This window comes from Chroicocephalus ridibundus, chromosome 2, assembly GCF_963924245.1.
Source record: "Chroicocephalus ridibundus chromosome 2, bChrRid1.1, whole genome shotgun sequence".
Classification (NCBI taxonomy): Eukaryota; Metazoa; Chordata; class Aves; order Charadriiformes; family Laridae; genus Chroicocephalus; species Chroicocephalus ridibundus.
Genome location: NC_086285.1, coordinates 122,725,898 through 122,742,450, shown reverse-complemented (window position 1 = coordinate 122,742,450; position 16,553 = coordinate 122,725,898). Strand labels below are relative to the sequence as shown.

The 16,553-nt window shown below is 39.5% G+C and overlaps 1 protein-coding gene across 5 annotated transcripts in view; it reads left to right on the top strand.

The window, feature by feature from the left end:
* Positions 1-16,553, top strand: part of NOL4 (nucleolar protein 4) — a 196,057-nt gene that overhangs the window by 103,138 nt on the left and 76,366 nt on the right. For all 5 annotated transcript variants that reach the window (XM_063326797.1, XM_063326798.1, XM_063326796.1 and 2 more), the window contains one exon: positions 9,960-10,243. In XM_063326797.1, the coding sequence (XP_063182867.1) occupies positions 9,960-10,243 (284 nt within the window). The remainder of the gene's footprint in view (positions 1-9,959; positions 10,244-16,553) is intronic.

Genomic DNA, 16,553 nt, shown 5'->3' with positions numbered 1-16,553 from the left:
TCACTAACATCCACTTTCCTAATGTATAGAAGAAGTTTTAGTTCACTGTTGATAATGCTAGAACTGCAATGAAGTACAAAGGCTGTAGGTTCCTACTTCCTATACCACGTATGTCTAGTTCTTCCCAATTACATGTTTATTACCTATTTTTAAACTGAATTTCAGTATGTGAATATTAGAGGCACGTATTTTACTCTCTGCTGAATTGTGTTAATGTGAGTGGAGAGAACTGATTGGAAAGGATGTGACAGAATTGTTCTAGAGTGAAAACCAAATCTTTTGCTAAAACCAGCTGATTTTACCAACATTACCCAATGAAAACTAGAAAAAAAAACCGTGAAAATGGTGGGAAATATAATAATATAATGAGCCTTAGGTTGTCCTCCTCTACAGCCTTGCTGCAGGCAGCGGTTTGCTGAGGGGTGCAGAGCTGTCAGGAGATCATTTGTCTTGCTTGCGCTCAGGGCTTCACCCTTCCAGAAGGAAGCACAGACCGACATCATTGCGTGAACCCTCTCAACACACTAAAGTTGGTAGGCTAAATTTTAGACTTTAAGGGGCTTTATTAAAAATGCCAGTATTTGGGGCATCCAGTCTGCAGATCTTTGCTTTTGTCTTCTGGCAAGTCCTGATGAAGTAAAATACGACATCAGACATATGCACTTGGTCCAAGTGGCAGATTAAGTTTAACATAATTCCTTTCATCCCTGTTTGGGTAGACATTCAGGCACCAAACATGAATTTACATGTTACTCTTTTGACTATTGCTGGCACAGCACCAGATTCTTCTTGCCTCCAGGAATGGCAGCAGCTGGTGCCTCCAGCTAGAGCAGCATAATCCTCTTCCAGGCTGGGCAAGAAAGAGAAGAAGGTAAGCTCTCTGAGGTTACCTCTTTTTACTTTAAGGAAAAGGCTTCACATTTCTCCTTTTCTTAACATGTTGCTGTCTCAAATGTCTTTGTGGCTGATGTGTTTGGGCCATAGTTGGAATTTCAGTGCATCTCAAAAGTCAGAGTTAGTCTGTCCTGAGCCTGCTTGCCTGCGTGTCTCCCAGCTTTCCTTAGTTCCTAGCTTCATATCAACGAACTACTCTGAAGTCTGGAGTCCTGTTTGCGATGAGTATAAAGCAATACCTCTGGTATCACTCATATGTTATTGGGCTGAGAACTTGTTCCTGCAACGCTTGTCCAGAGATGAAGCTCTAAGCCACAATTCTCAATGCTAGATGACATTGAGACATTCAGTTGATCCCATACACAGCATAAAGGCTTTTAGAAGAATTGCAGGTTTTCTGTATTAAAAACTGCTTGATAGAGCCTTTGGCACAAAAAGCACCCTAGAGGTTTCTCCAGAGTAAAGGGAAAACCAGAGATTTTTCTCCCCAGAGGCAGTGAGGGCTGCGTCTTTTGAAGTGGAAATGCCAAAGCTCAAGTACAAACTCGATGCATAGTGATAAGACTACTGTGCACCCAGTGAGATTCAATTGGTTATTTACATGTGCAGTGCCCTCCTCATAGCCATTCTGCTTCATGTCCTTGTTATATATATGCAAGGACAGTAGCTCTGCAGGCAAGTGAGCATGCAATCAGTCATGAAGCTTTATAAATGAGCTTTTCTATAACACTGTAACTGACGGGGCAGTATTATTTTTCTGATAGTTGCTGATGTCATGGAGTGGCAGTTTTTCACTATTTTGTTGTTTAATGTTGTAGTTGAATAAAATATCTGCCTGTTTTGTGCCTCCAACAAGAAGAGACATTTATCCATGGAAAGATTGTGAATTACTGGGGAGGTTGTTTAATAGTGAAGCACGATTTACAGATGGCTAATGCTGATTCCACAGTGTATGTGCATGTATATATTAAACCTATAAAATTTACTGTTCTTTTGTTGACAATGCTAAGGATAAGTTTTGTAGTTTGCTTTGTTCCATTTTCTTTTCATAAACATGTGCAGTGAGTGATCCTATGAAGTAGCTCCTAACCTATTCCTCCACCACTGAAAAAAACAGTGAGGGATTCATTGATTGGCATCGCATTGAAACTGAGGGACTTTCCAGGTTCAAATTTCCATGCAGCAAGTTCCATAGCTGAATTCACAGAAGCCAACCACATCAGGAAAGTTACACGTATCAAAAGGAGAGGAAAGGTTGTTAACGTTAGTAAGGTTAGCCAAAGAGGACAGTTAATACATATTCTTGTCATGGAGCAAAGGCAGTATCATTGTGAATGAAGGGACTGAGCTCTGTGCACATCGTCTCGCTCCTGTCCTCTGGAAAGGCTCTTGCCCGCCTCTTAATTCCTGTTCCTTGTTGCCTTGACACAATACTGACATTTAAGTGGAAACAGAAATAGTGGCATTAACTTTTTGGAGGAGCAGAGAAGGGTGCTTGAGGTTTTGCAGGTTCAAAGAGAGACTAGACATTTGAATGGAAAAGAAATCTTTTGAGCATCAGTATATTGCTAGAAACCACATCCAGCTCAGAAAGACCTTGAGCTGAAAATTATTAAGGGCTCAGCAAGCCGTAGCAGGAAGAATTGTATATGCTTGCCTTATTCTCTTCCCTAAGCATCTCCTAATAGCCACTGCTGGAGAGAGGATATTGGACTTAATGGATTTTTGATCTGACCAACTATGGCCATTCTTATGCTTTATGGAATGGGGAATAATAGAGGGTCTGAAATCACCTTTGTACCTCCATTAATTCAATCACTGTTCTTTATCATAATATGAAAGGGAATGGAGAAGATGAATAGATATAGTTGATTTTGACTGGCTTTTAAGTTATGTATTGAACTTGTGTTTGAAACATGACTTGTAATGTAAATGAAGCATAACCGAATACATAACTGTGACAAATTGGTATTAAACGGTCATTGTAAAAAGTGGTGGGAGTGAAATGTGACCTCGCCTTTTTATCAGTTCATTTAGAAAATTCTCTATAATTATTTTGTATTACAGAAGTTTTCGTGAGTCAGCACTGTACACCACCTTTTGTCTGATTCATGGTGTTCCTCTCCCAAAACTGCCTGCTGTCAGTTGCCACCAGTAGAGCATTTTTTCCAATAGCTCCTGTTAGGAAGGTTTGGTAGCATGTCTTGGGTTTGTGGAATTACCGAAGGATTGTAACTAATTTAGTTTTAAATGTTTGCTTATGTAGCATATTATTTTCATTAGCGTTGTATTTTAACATAGGAAAAATAAAGCATATGCAATATTGAAGCCAAAGGTTAAAGAGGACAGCATAGTAACTCAAAACTGGTCTGGAGTCTGTCACTCTCTTGTCTGCAGCACTGTTTCTTGCAAGTGATTATGTTCAAATGAATCAGATTGCTAAGGGTGTAAGGTGGTGTTTAGCAACCTCGGCTGGTAGTATCTGGCCCAAAGAGATTAAAGTAACTTTCATCATACAGGACTTTGGTAGACAATTTTTAAGAGTGGGTTTTATGACAGCCTGCACTTGCAGAGCCAGCAGCTTCAGTCTCACTCATCCCACTCAACTCATTCACAGCCAGCATTCTCCTTTTAGAAAGAACAGTTACCCATCTTACAGTAACTGTGGCTCTCAGAGGTGCTCTGTCAACAGGCAACTCACTCAAGTGTTTGTTTAACCTGTGTGCATGCTGCCTTGGGGTCTGTAGGCATCGGTGTCTGTTTGGGCGGCATATGCGCCCCTCTCCCATCTCCACTTCTTAGAGCAGGATCAACAAAGTGGGTCCAACAATTGCCTTGTTCATTTGCTGTGATTAATCGGACTCATTACCACCAGGAATGATTTTGGTTTGTGCAATGCCCTCATATAGTCAGAAAGTCTCAAAAGAGCCAAAGATGCTGTAAGGTTAATTGCCTTTCCCTTGTTTTTTGTCTGCTTTCTAAGTAGGCTATCATCTGCTTTGCTTCATGGCAAAAAAGGGAGCTGTGTTAGAGCTACTTTGGTATCATGGGGCTCTTGCTTCATTCTTAGTGTTAATGAGAGGGTTCCTCAGCTCCCTGACCCATCACCGCGTCTGTCCTTTCAGCAGATCTGAGCTTCCATGTGGCTGTATGGTTATGGGACTGTGCCACACTGCTGCTGTTAGAGCTGAAGGCCGGCACTATGGATTACTGACTAGTAAAATATGCAGTAAGTTTCAGGTAGCTGAAATCTTAGCTGTATAAACTATTTAAGCATACTGTAAATATTAATTGAATTCTAGCCTGAGAGTTAATTTGACAGAGGGAGAGGATTTATTCAGAGATCTGTCTTTATGTAGAATGGCTTGTTGACTCCTTCCTAACTTACCTGCAAGGAATATGAAAAGTCTCTGTGATTTAGAGTTAGAAATCAATTGCTAAGAGTAATGAAAGAGATCCTTTAAAATATCTGGAGATTTTTCTCTCACGTAGACAAGTGACAGTTGTGTATATGTACCTTGATTTGACATTCACAGTACTTCTGTGATGCTTATATCAGAGTTCATATCTTAAATTTGTGCTCTCAGAAAACTGGTGTTTGAAGGACTTTTTATTCCAGCCAGATTTGGTGCACACTTCAACTTGCTTTCCTTTAAGAACGCACTCTGACGGAGAACAGTGTTGAGCATTTGATGTGTCTGGTCTGAAGACAGTTCTCTCTGTGTTCAAGAACTGTATTTTAACATGTAACTGAAGAATCTCTAATTCTAGCAATATCTGTTGTTTGCCCATTCATAAATCTAGACATTGGTAGGAGAACATAATCCTCTAAATTAAGATCTAGTTTCCTTCTCTAAATCAGAGTGTCCTTAAACCATCAACTGTCATGGAAATCATCTTGCAGAATCCAAGGCGTTAAATACAGAGAAACTGGGTTTTGGCACAAGTTTAGGCCATGATAATGCGAATGTCTGTGGCAGATAACTGAGACGAAGGTTGCAACAGTTCTGAGGATCGAAACTCATATTCAGAGCATCTGTTTGCTTGGGCTTTCTGTGGCTTTGTCTTTTCTTCTACCATTTCCAAATTTCCTTCAAAAGCAGGGGGAGAAGCTAACACAGTGGTGGCTGCAATGAGCCCAGAAAGTTCTCAGGCAGGACCCCAGACTTCTCAAGTCTGCAAAAACAAAACAAAGCTGGTGTCACTTTGTATCTAGTTGGCCTCAAGGATGAGCTGGAAGTTCTAATGCAATGTGATGAATAGTAAGAAACTAACTTGAAGTAGGAAAATTACTGCAATTCTTGTTTTGAGAATTACCCCTGACATGGAGAGTACTTGGACTGAAGGTGCCCACAGGGTGTTGGTCAGAGCAGGGGATCGGGGTGGAGCTCTGTGCAAGGAGGGAGAAGGTGGTCTTGGCACCAGTAGGTTTAAGAAATATCAGTCCATGAGTGAGAAGTCCATGGCTAAGCCTGGAGAATGCGCCTTGCTTCAGCAAGAAGGCGGCTGCTGCCCAATCCAAAGGAACCTTCCCTCTGCTCTTGGAGTCTTTCTCTGAGGGGTGATGCTCTTTAATCCCTGGAGGGGGATCTCTGTGTAGCTGAGGCACCAGCTGCCTGTTTTTGAGAAGTGAAGCGGCCCTGGGAGGTGATGAAGACATGAGCTTGTCCCACAGCCTCTTTCGTGACTGCCCTCTGCTCCCTCCCCTCTTAGCTCCCAGTGCCTGTGCCGTGCTTCCCTGGAGGTCTTCCCGTAAAACCTGCCCTGCAGTGGTGGTTCAGACGAGTCCTGTTTTGCAAACGCGCTGACCTTGCATCAGTGGTGGGATCGGTACCAAGTACCCAGACGTAGGCTAGTTGTGATGGAGTTTTATTTTCCCCTTCATCAGCCATGGGAAGAGAGCCTGGAGTGGCCGCCGGCTGGCGTGGGTGCCCCGGTGAACTCGTGGAGGGCTGCTGTGGTTTGCTCAGCCTCCTGCGGGAGGGCAGCCCTGACGTGGTTTAATGGTGGCTGCCACGGGGTGGGCCTGGCCTCTGCGGGGTCTCCGGCGAGGGGCAGAGGCTGGGCTGGGCCTGGCCCACCCCCAACGGCCACCATGATGTCAGCGGGTCCCAGGAGTGCCACCATGTTCCCCAGCTGCGCCGCCGCAGCCTTCTCCGCTGCCCCAGGGATGGGCCTCTGGCCTCTACCCCTCGGTGCCTGCCATTAGTGGTGTCCTTGTCCCGAAAGAGGAGCCGTTGGCAAGCTGCCCCGGAGAAACACTCGCCGGCGGCCATTCCTGGGCAAAGCCTTGGCTGCCCTGGGACTGCACACAGCTCTCCCCAAGACACCATGCCTCTGCACGATGGAGGAAAAAAATACTTAGTAAGAGAACAGGCTTTCATCGTTAGCAGTTTATTGTTGCTGAGGTGTTGTGATAAACAAAGGTGAGAAAACTGTGCAAGCAAACTGCAGGTCCCTACCCAGGCCCCGGCTCGCCAGCTGTGCCAGGTGCAGTGAGGAGCTTGGATCTCACCTCCCGCTCCCCAAGGAGTGTGATCTGAGGGACAGGTCTCCATGAAACCAGCCTTGCCCCTTGGCAGCTTTGCTGCAGCCGCGTGTGCTGCCAGGGCCCCAGGAGCGGGGCAGCTGGGCCCAGCAGGTTGTGTTGGGGCTGTGGCTGCCCATGTCCAAGGGTGAACGTGCTTTTGCTCTCCTGGGCTGGGCCCTCCTGCCTTTTCCCTCAAACCCAATTATTCCTGATGCGGTCTATGTTTCTGATACCTCAGAAGCTCTTGCTTTGGAGTAGCCTTATTCTTGGCAAAAACAGACCAGCTGCCCAGGGATGAGAAATGTACTAAACCTTGTAATTTAGTTACCTTGGTAACATCTGTAAAGAACTATCAGCGCAAAACCACTACTTTTTCTTGGTCTCTTTTATGGCAATACATATTTATGTTTACTTGGCAAAAGTGTGATTTATAGCCACTGTATCCATTCTCCTGAATATTATCCCGACAGACAATACTTTCCATTTCTAACAAGCAAGGTTCAATGACTGTAAAAGCAGGTATTTAACTTCACAGTACAAACTGAGATTTACCATCAAGTAACTAAGCATTTGCTAAGCAAAGCCAAAATCATGTAAATACTGTATTATTGTTTCAAAGTATTATAATGCTCGATCACATTTACTCAGCATAGGGATTTTTTCAATAGAACAAGTATAAAAGATCTATTTTTTTTTTCATTTGCATTGTAACATTCTCAGACGTGTAAGTTTTAGTTGTCAAGCATTCATCGCTCAGAGGGAAAAAAAAAAAAAGAAAAAAAGAAATAAAAGCATTATTGCTTATGATTCCAAGCCAAAACTAACAGCTTTGCTTTGGACTTGGTTGTTCCTGGATCTGGCTCTAGGCACAGCTCCCTTCCTACTCCATCATTCTCATTTATCCATCTGTGTCCTTGTAGTGTCTCCTCTGCAACCCAGGACACTTGGGTGCCGGCACACAGAAGTTTGCTAGGGATCAGGCTTGTGCGCTGCAGAGTAGGCAGTGCCCCCAGATTTTAGATGGCTCTTTACGTCCTCTGGTTACTCACTTGTCTCTCTCTTCACTCCCAACAGCAGGGAATTTTCGCAGCCCTTCAAAGGGAGGAGCATCCCTCACTCAGTTACTGATCCAGTAATTGATTTAATTAATTTGAAACTAACTGTCACTTGTTAAACTGATAATCAAGAAACCAATTATCTGTTAACAGTCTTAAATATGAATCAGTGGTAACGAAAGTGTTTCTTTCTTAAATAAAGAAATCTGTATTTCTTTCTGATATTTCCGAACTTTTAAAATGAGTTGTAAATATGACTATTGTCTTTAAAAAATTAAAGATCCTGTATTCTTTACTGTGAGGGTGGTGAGGCACTGGAACAGGTTGCCCAGGGAAGCTGTGGATGCCCCATCCCTGGAAGTGTTCAAGGCCAGGCTGGATGGGGCTTTGAGCAGCCTGGTCTAGTGGGAGGTGTCCCTGTCCATGCCAGAGGGGTTGGAACTAGATGATCTTTAAAGTCCCTCCCAACTTCAACCATTCTATGATTCTATTAGAAAGCCATTTTCTAGTGCAGAATAATAAAATGGCATATTTATTTCTGAAACTGCGTTTAGAATTTTAACCTTTTTATTGTGTTATGACCTGTAAGACATAAATCTCAGGACATGATAGAAAGTTTATTAAGGATAAATCCTGCTCACCTTATTCATTTATATAGCGGAAATCCTCAAGTAGCCCCATGTTTTTAAATCAGAACAAATCCATTGCTTTGTTGCAAGTTGGGTTAGTGTACACATTTACAAGTCTTATTCTAGGAATGTTATGTTTTTTATTGTATATACGTTTGTATTTGTAAGAGGTAGTGTAGAAGCGGTACATACCAAAACATAGCTTTATTTTTTATTGCAACCATTAATTATAAAGCATTTGGTAAAACCATAAAGTGTTCCTTAAATAAAAGCCTTTTAATTATGATTTTTATTATGCCTTTTCATGAAACTAGATTTTTTTTACAGGTTTACAAAACAAAGCAATTTAAAAAAATATATTCAGAATGTGTGCCCAGTCCTGTTCAGTTTATGACATAAAAGTGTTGGATGAGTACAGCAAGCAAGCCACTGATGTATGATGGCTTGTCTGTGACTTTCTAAGTACTTAATTGAATTAGATCATTACCCATTTATACAATATTTTCTTCACTTCTTAAATTCTGATCTGGGGGCAGTGAATGGTCATTTTTTACTGTATTAATGATGGAGAGTCAACAATTTGATTAATCATGTAGTTTCAAGCATGAGTATTTCTGAGCATATCCTTTAAAGAATGTGTCCTAATTTTTTTAAAATTCCACATGTATATAAATGTGTTTGTTTGTTTTCCATGGAAGTTGTTTAGGAGGACCTGAAAGCAGATGGTATATTAAAGTACTAATATATTAAGGTCCATCTCATCATGTATCTCCAGTTTCAATCTGTACACATTTCTGGCTGCTAACCCCCCAGTTTTGTTTCCAGCTTCACTGTCTGCAATAAGCATAGGCTTGTAGAGCCCTGGGCAGGTGCTTGCACCATTAGCAAAACCACGTAAATTGCCAAAAAAGAGGTGCTTTAGAGAACAAGTGAGCAAATTGAGGCCCAAATTCTGCTGCCATTTAATCCATTGCAGGATAATTTTTTTTAATAGATAGCCCATTGGCCAAAAGGTTGTTTAGAAGTAAAGAAGGTCTGAGTAGTAGCACAGATGGCAAATTCCAGTGCTGATAAACATGGGATACACAAACCCATAAGCATGTGAAGACACATGTTAATCATACATTTCAGCTGTAAAATCTTATGGGTGACAACACCACATCCAGAGTTTTCAGATTTAACATTCAGGTTGATAATTTAATCCTTTATTGAGCAGTATTTTAAAATATATTATGATACACAATGAATGAGCAAAGTGAATGAGCTCCTGAACAAAATGCAGAGAGGATCTTTGTTTTGGAGTTAACTTTTCGAGTATAATCTCTACTGCCAGTGGTGAATATGTCAGATGTTTTTACATCTTATCTGTTCAAGGGGATGTTTATGGATATGACATATGCTGCTCTGCACCCTTAAAACCTGAGAACTAGATTCTCTCTCAGTACCATGTGCATCTCTGTTGATTTCAGAAATATGCAATATTGCAGTAATGAGCATGGTATAAGAATCTAAATAGATCCATAGACATATGGACAGACAGATGGATTAAGGCAGACTTTGTCACTTTGTCCCTAAAAATCCTTTGTGATACTTATCGTTTGTATACACAGTGACACTAAGGTGTCAGCCCAGATAATTTCCCTTTACTTAGTAATATTTAATGGATTTACATAAAGTTTTTACTTGAAAATATGGAGGAGTGCGTATGCACATTTTGCAGAAATGTACTGGTGCTAGTAACATAAACCATTTTCATTCTATTTTGAAAAACTTTGTGAAGGTATAAATTATGTTTGAATTGGACAGAGATGATGATGTGGCATGTGACTGAAAATATATATTTTTTAATAGATGATTCAGCCGCAGAGAGTTTTAATGGCAATGAGACCGTGGGACACAGTTCCAATGCTTCAGGGGGAACACACTGCAGGGAGATGGCAGAAACCAACAGTAATGGCAAAACAAATCTGGAGCAGGATGAGCAGCCTCTGAACCTGAGTGACAGTCCCCTCTCTGCTCAGCTGACTTCAGAATACAGACTAGATGATCACAGCAGTAATGGAAAGAACAAATACAAGACTCTCCTAATTTCTGATCTCAAGATGGAACGGGAGGCAAGAGAAAATGGAAGCAAGGTAAGATGCTTCCACATGCTCCAGATATGAAGTATGTAGCTTAGAAAAGGAGAAGATTTGTGAGGCCAAAACCAAGGTTATTCCCAGCTAAGCACTTAATGCAATGTGTCTAATGTTTGTCACATCACTACTCAAATGCTATACATAGATTTGTATGCTCTGTTACACATATATATATATGATGCATACATACATTAAGTGTATGTGGATGTACATGGATGAATACATATATAGGCTTATATATTCTGCTGACATACTGACAAAAAACAGTGCAGTTCTCCATCAGGCATGAATTTTATCAGTCCATTTATTGAGAACTGTCTACATTACCCATTTGAAATATAGATATTAAAATATGTATATAAGGTAATACATATATATGTATATATACTGGGATACATATATCTATGTATATTTATAGATGACCATCTCATTACATGTATTATGTGTCTGTAGAATGAATCCGTATGAAAGTTAAGTGTGTTTGCCCAAGCAAATTACTACATGTGAATTATCAACATCTGTAAGGAACTGATTTGGTTCCTTCCTGATTGTTTGTATTATGCAGGCACCTAACCTGAATTAAAACTGACAAGTTTGCTTTAAGAAGCTGTAATCCCCCTGAAGGCTTTTCTCTGTAGTTTCCATTATGTGGGTAAGGAGAAGCGAGGACGGTTATATTGTAGATAAAGACAGATCCAATAGATTAGGTAGCTAGCTCTCTAGTAAGGTGTTTGTCATAAGGGCATGATGTAGGGAGGGTGAAGAAGTGGCCTGATCATAGAATTTATCTATTGATATTGTTGGTGACAAAATCCTATCCTGTCTTTTTATACCACTTTTACAGCGGCAATAATAGGATGTTAATACTGGATCCAAATACTATTAATGCTAGTCACTAGCTTTCAGTAGCCCACTACAAAATAACCTGACAACACAGATATACTTTGGCCACATATTTTGCTGGACTTTGAAATAGGAGTGATACAGAAAATCACTTTTTCTAGGTATATCCAGAAAGGGATTGTATGTAACTGATGTCTAGAGAACAACATTTATTTATGGTTAAGTTTTAACTCCTGTCTTCATTGCCTGCAGAGTGAAAATAAAAACTTGAAATGTTTTTTTTTTTAACTTGAGTGACTGGTTTTGGTGGGTAGAAGAAAGGGAGGCCAAATGTGAGATTGTTAGTCTTTCTCTCAGTTGGCCATTCCAGTTTAGCAAATCATGTATCCCAAAACCTTCTCCATAAAATCATTATGAAAACCTGTTTATCTGCATGGCATATCTTTTTTTTCCACAAATTTTCATTTTATTGAGAATGTTTTGAATAGCTCTAGTCTCAGAATGTATATACATTCCAGTACTGGATTTAGTCAGTACTTTGACTGTTGCACAGTGAGTCCCAAATTGGCTAATATGAATGGTATCTTCATTTGCTCCAGGGCACGTTGTTCCAATGAACCTTTCATAAGCCAGTCACCCAAATATTGATAGACACACAGGCTCTTTTGCCTGAGGTACATTGCTGCTTCCGCCATTACTCTTGCAAATACACAAATAAGATTGGAGAGGAAAGGGAGGAGTCTTAATGTGGAACTCATTAATAGCTAAGAGAAGAATGTAGCCCAGTGTTTCATTTTCAATTTTAATCAGTTCCAACTCAGATGCAAAAAAAAAAAGGTATCAAAAAGTGTTAAAAATCTGTTTGTAATGAGTTGAGATGACAATCAAAGCCATCTCATTCTTTGTTATTCTACAAACTTTAAGACTCCTGAATCATCACCCACATAGTTATATTCTTTCATCACTCACTGTCATCCTACCCACTCTATACTGCCAACAATATGCAGATTTGTCTCCCCTTATTGTCCTGGCAAAACTCATGTTGATGTTTACAATTCATTTAAGTATATGATTTATTAGGTATGCAGTAAAAATTATTAAATATGGAGTGAAGACTTTGCGAAGAACACACTCCTGGGATAAACAAAAAAATGTCAGAGATTCGTAAGCTGAATGTAGAGTAAAAGAATGTTTTTGTGGCCAATTTCATATTTTACAGATGAATTCTACTCTTACTTTTCAAATTTAAAAGAACTTACAGAATATTTTTAGAAGGAACAAAACCCAACAATGTGATAGAATAGAATGGGACTGTACAATATTTCAGTGTTTTAAATGCATACATATACACTCATAAATCATTACTACTCTTGTACCTTAAGCAATATCATAGATACTAAAGAGTCGGAGAATGTTCTACAAGCCCTAGACCTGATCAAGGAAGTCCTCTTGCCTTCTCATGGTGATTCAGAATACTGCCCCTCCAGAAGAGTGTTCTGGCTGTTACTGAGCTGATTAATTTTGAGCAATGCAGAAGATCAAGCTCCTGGTTGTGTGCGGTATCTACTGGATGCACTTCAGCAAGTTCTGGGTGAGCCAGAACTATAATTCTCTGCCAAAAAGAAAACATAAAGAACAAGTAAGGTTAACAAAGTGCTATAGTTTGCTAGGAGCCAACTCTCACATATCCTTTTTACTCACAATACACCGAGTATGTGAGTTGTTTTTTGAAGTCATCTAGGAATTCTCTCAGTGCTCTTGCAGCATCTAACCTGCAGCTGTTCACAGTTATACAGTTATCAGACATGATTAGACCTGAATGATGGCATCATTGGTAGTGATGGGTAAGCAAATGTGTTTAGCGTAACCCCTAATCATGTTTTCATGAGAAAAATCATCTGCAATGTTCACCAAATAGAAAATTGATATACTATTTCTTATAATGTAGTATTCTTATGGTATCTTTATGTGTCAAAGAATTGAGAACAGTTATGTAAGGAGTTAGTGAAGAAAATATTTGGGTTCTAAATGAAGGGAAATATATTTTAGTTATTGGGCTAGCATTGCAGGAAGTAACACATTATGCTTCCTCCAGCTTGTACAATGGTCCGTTCAGCCTGCAGAAGATGTTACTTGCTTAAGATGACCATGACTCTGGGAAATCCAGAGACAAAGGGCTGGAGCTGGGAAGATCTGTTGGCTGACGTGTTCCATACCTGCTCTGTCTGAGTCTCCTTTTTGGATACTGCATCATATATGTTTTATTAAATTTGATGTCACAGTTTCTCTGGCCAACTTGTATACATTCTGACCTGTCACTAGTTTTAAACACATCAGAGCTGAATATAACCACAAAAAGCTAAAAGATCACTTTTTTTTTTTGATTGAAAATTACCAACATATTATACCTCCTCCACCAAATCACAGATTTTTAAGGGAGTTTATTTTTTCTGGAAACAAGCAGTTTTGCTAAACTATATTATAGGTATTTGCCTGTACAACACTGCTTTCAAGAATGATACTTCCTTCAGTTGTGTAGTGGCAGGCTGCACCATTTGACAATACAGGTCTGATTGATAATTTTGTACATGATGCAGAAATATGATCAGAAGAAGTAGTTGAGATAAAATGATAGGTTTTCCATCATGTTTTCTTTGCAAATCTGACAGCAAATAGGCAAATGTTTTTTGAAAATGGTTACTTCTTTGTGGAAGTTCGATTTTTAGAATATTAATCTTGTCAATACCTATTTGAAGCAATTATATGCTTATGCTGTATGGAAAGTTTGCTAGATAGTGGCCTGATTCCATGGAAGAGTCTTAGATGTCAAAACAGGGATACTTAACATTTTCCTAAAATCAGGCATCTCTAATGTACACAAGGGAAGTCATTAGTGATTCGTAAGAAATGTAGCTTTTTGGGAATAATAAACCAAGTTTTCTTGTCTGAAAAGACTGATGAATCACTGGAGTTTAAATAACCCTGTGAACAAATTTTAATTCAACTTTGCAAACAACTAGTGTATGTTATTTAGATAATGCTGTTCAGTCTCTTCAGAATATGACTTTTAAAACTGATGTTGGTAACTCTCTTTAAACAAGAATGACGTTTCAGTGGACAGCGTAACTTCACTCTTTGAATCCTTGGTTTCAGGCAGTGAGTATGTGGGGTAACCTCTTCTTTCTGTAAAAAGACTACATGCGGAGTGCAGTGGAGGGAGTTGCCAAATTGTAACGTAACCTTAAAATATGTCCAAAATGTTTTACCATTCACTGAAAAAAATGTTATGCAAGGAACAAATGGGTTTTTCATACTCTTAAATACATATATGTAAGTATGTATGTATATATGTATGTGTGTATATATATACTTTCTATATATGCCTTTATTAAGCTGATATTAGGGAACTGATCCTCCAGTAAGACTCAGATGTTCATGGCAGTAGAACCTTCTACAACCACATAGGCTAAACTGAAGTCAGTGGAATTTTGTATAGCTGCAAAAATATATACATAAATTTACCTTAACAGGGCTGGGTCTTTGTACTACAAAAGCACTCATCTGTAAATGCTCTGCAGATGCAGTTCTATGAATTCAAATAGTTAAGTGCACATATAAATTACTTTAGATCATTATATACTTATGTGTGAGACTGCTGCGTTTCTTTATGACCGTGGTGAAGTCTCTGTAGCACTGAGATTTTTGATTTCTTATTCTTCTATTACTGCTTTTTCCTAGGCCATATATTTTATTTTGAAAACTCATTATACAGCTCTATCTCTTCCACATCATTTATTTCATGAAATATAACAAGCCCACTCCTTTTAAATGACTTTGTCTTCTCTGCATTTGGATAACAAGGTTATTGTGACAGAATATGGGAAAACAGGTTTTTGAGCTAACCAGACATACTTATATTGTGCCATGTATTTTACCTGGATTAATAAATAGTTCATTATGTCTGTATTGCAAGTGAAGTTACTAATATGCAAAACTTCTCTTTGGGATTTCCCAGATAGAAACATGTGCTACTGATCATGAATGCCTAAGAGATACATTAAAGTGAACTAACAAAGAGGACACACACCCTCTGTCCATTTTGTCCAGATACCTACTAATTGCGGACAGTTGGTTAATGTCTTCTTTCTTTCTACCCGACAAAATTTCTGATAGCAAAATTCGACACCTCCAGGCTCTCTGGATGTATGGTAGGCTAAGTTAATATGCATTATGTTTAGCTTGAGTGTGTAATTGGCTGCATGGAGAAGTGCGTAAGATAAGTAATTTTCTCTAAGTCTGAAAAGTAAAGCACAGTTTTAAAGGAGAGAACAGTAAATAATGATTGCTACATACAGTGACCTTTAATTATAATGCAGCATTCTAATGTGCATGTCATTATAGTTACAGTGGTTCACAACAAGGCAGAGCTTTCATGTAGCTTCGAAAAGGAAGATCTTACTTTCTGTCACTCCTTTAATGCTGGGCTTTTGAAGTGTTTCTCAAGCTTTTTTGTTCAGCCTGATGTAAAGAACAGCATTATTGTCATGGGACACTGCCAGGGGCTGTTTGCTCCCAACTATTGCAACTTCAAACTGGTGTTGTAATGGATGCATTTACATTACGGCAAGTTAGCCTGGCAGGCTGTCCACTCTTAAGACAGGTCCCGCTCTGAGAAGGTATTTAAAGACTGTAACCTTGCATGGGATCTGAAAGCCAGAGCATATGTGAGATGCTGGGTGAAGAGTCATTTGAAGTTCCCGCACGCTGCACTAGTTAAAACTTTAGCCATCTTTGGTGATTTAGTCCAGCTTTGGAATCTTGTAACACCTGTTTTACTAGAGCATCATTACTGAAGGAAACCAGGCGCAGCCATCCAACCAGCCTGACCTGAATGAACAAATATATGGATAAGCCTGTTGTAATCTGATGGTGCACATGAATTTAGCCACAGGCAGAAACCATCTCTGAGGAGTAAGGAGTTTCAATGTGTTTCTTTCTCACCCTCTCTCCTTTTTGAAGATACGATTGTATCAGTAAAATATGAAAGGTCATTCCTAATATCCAGTGAACATCATCACATCTGACATTGTGTCTCTGAGGCATGTGAAGTCACTGTCTAGTTCCCCTCTGCCTGTATTTTTTTTGTCCGCAGGTTTGCTTGGGGAGATGCTCAGAATATAAGGGAGCATATAGCTTTTTCCAAAGCAAGTGGAGTCCTCAGGAGTTACAGTGGGCTTTTATACAGACCAATAATAGCTTATTGAGTCACTTAGGAAGTAATTTATTAAAAAAAAATTCATAATGAAATGTGAAACAGGTATTCGTCTACTTGAAGCAAGAGGTGAAATGCAGACTATGGGAGTTTGGTATGTTGAAGAACAGTGTTGGAGACATTATTTATTTATTTGTTTGTTTGTTTATTTCTTTACTTCATAAGTAAAACAATTCTCATTTCTTTTTTTCT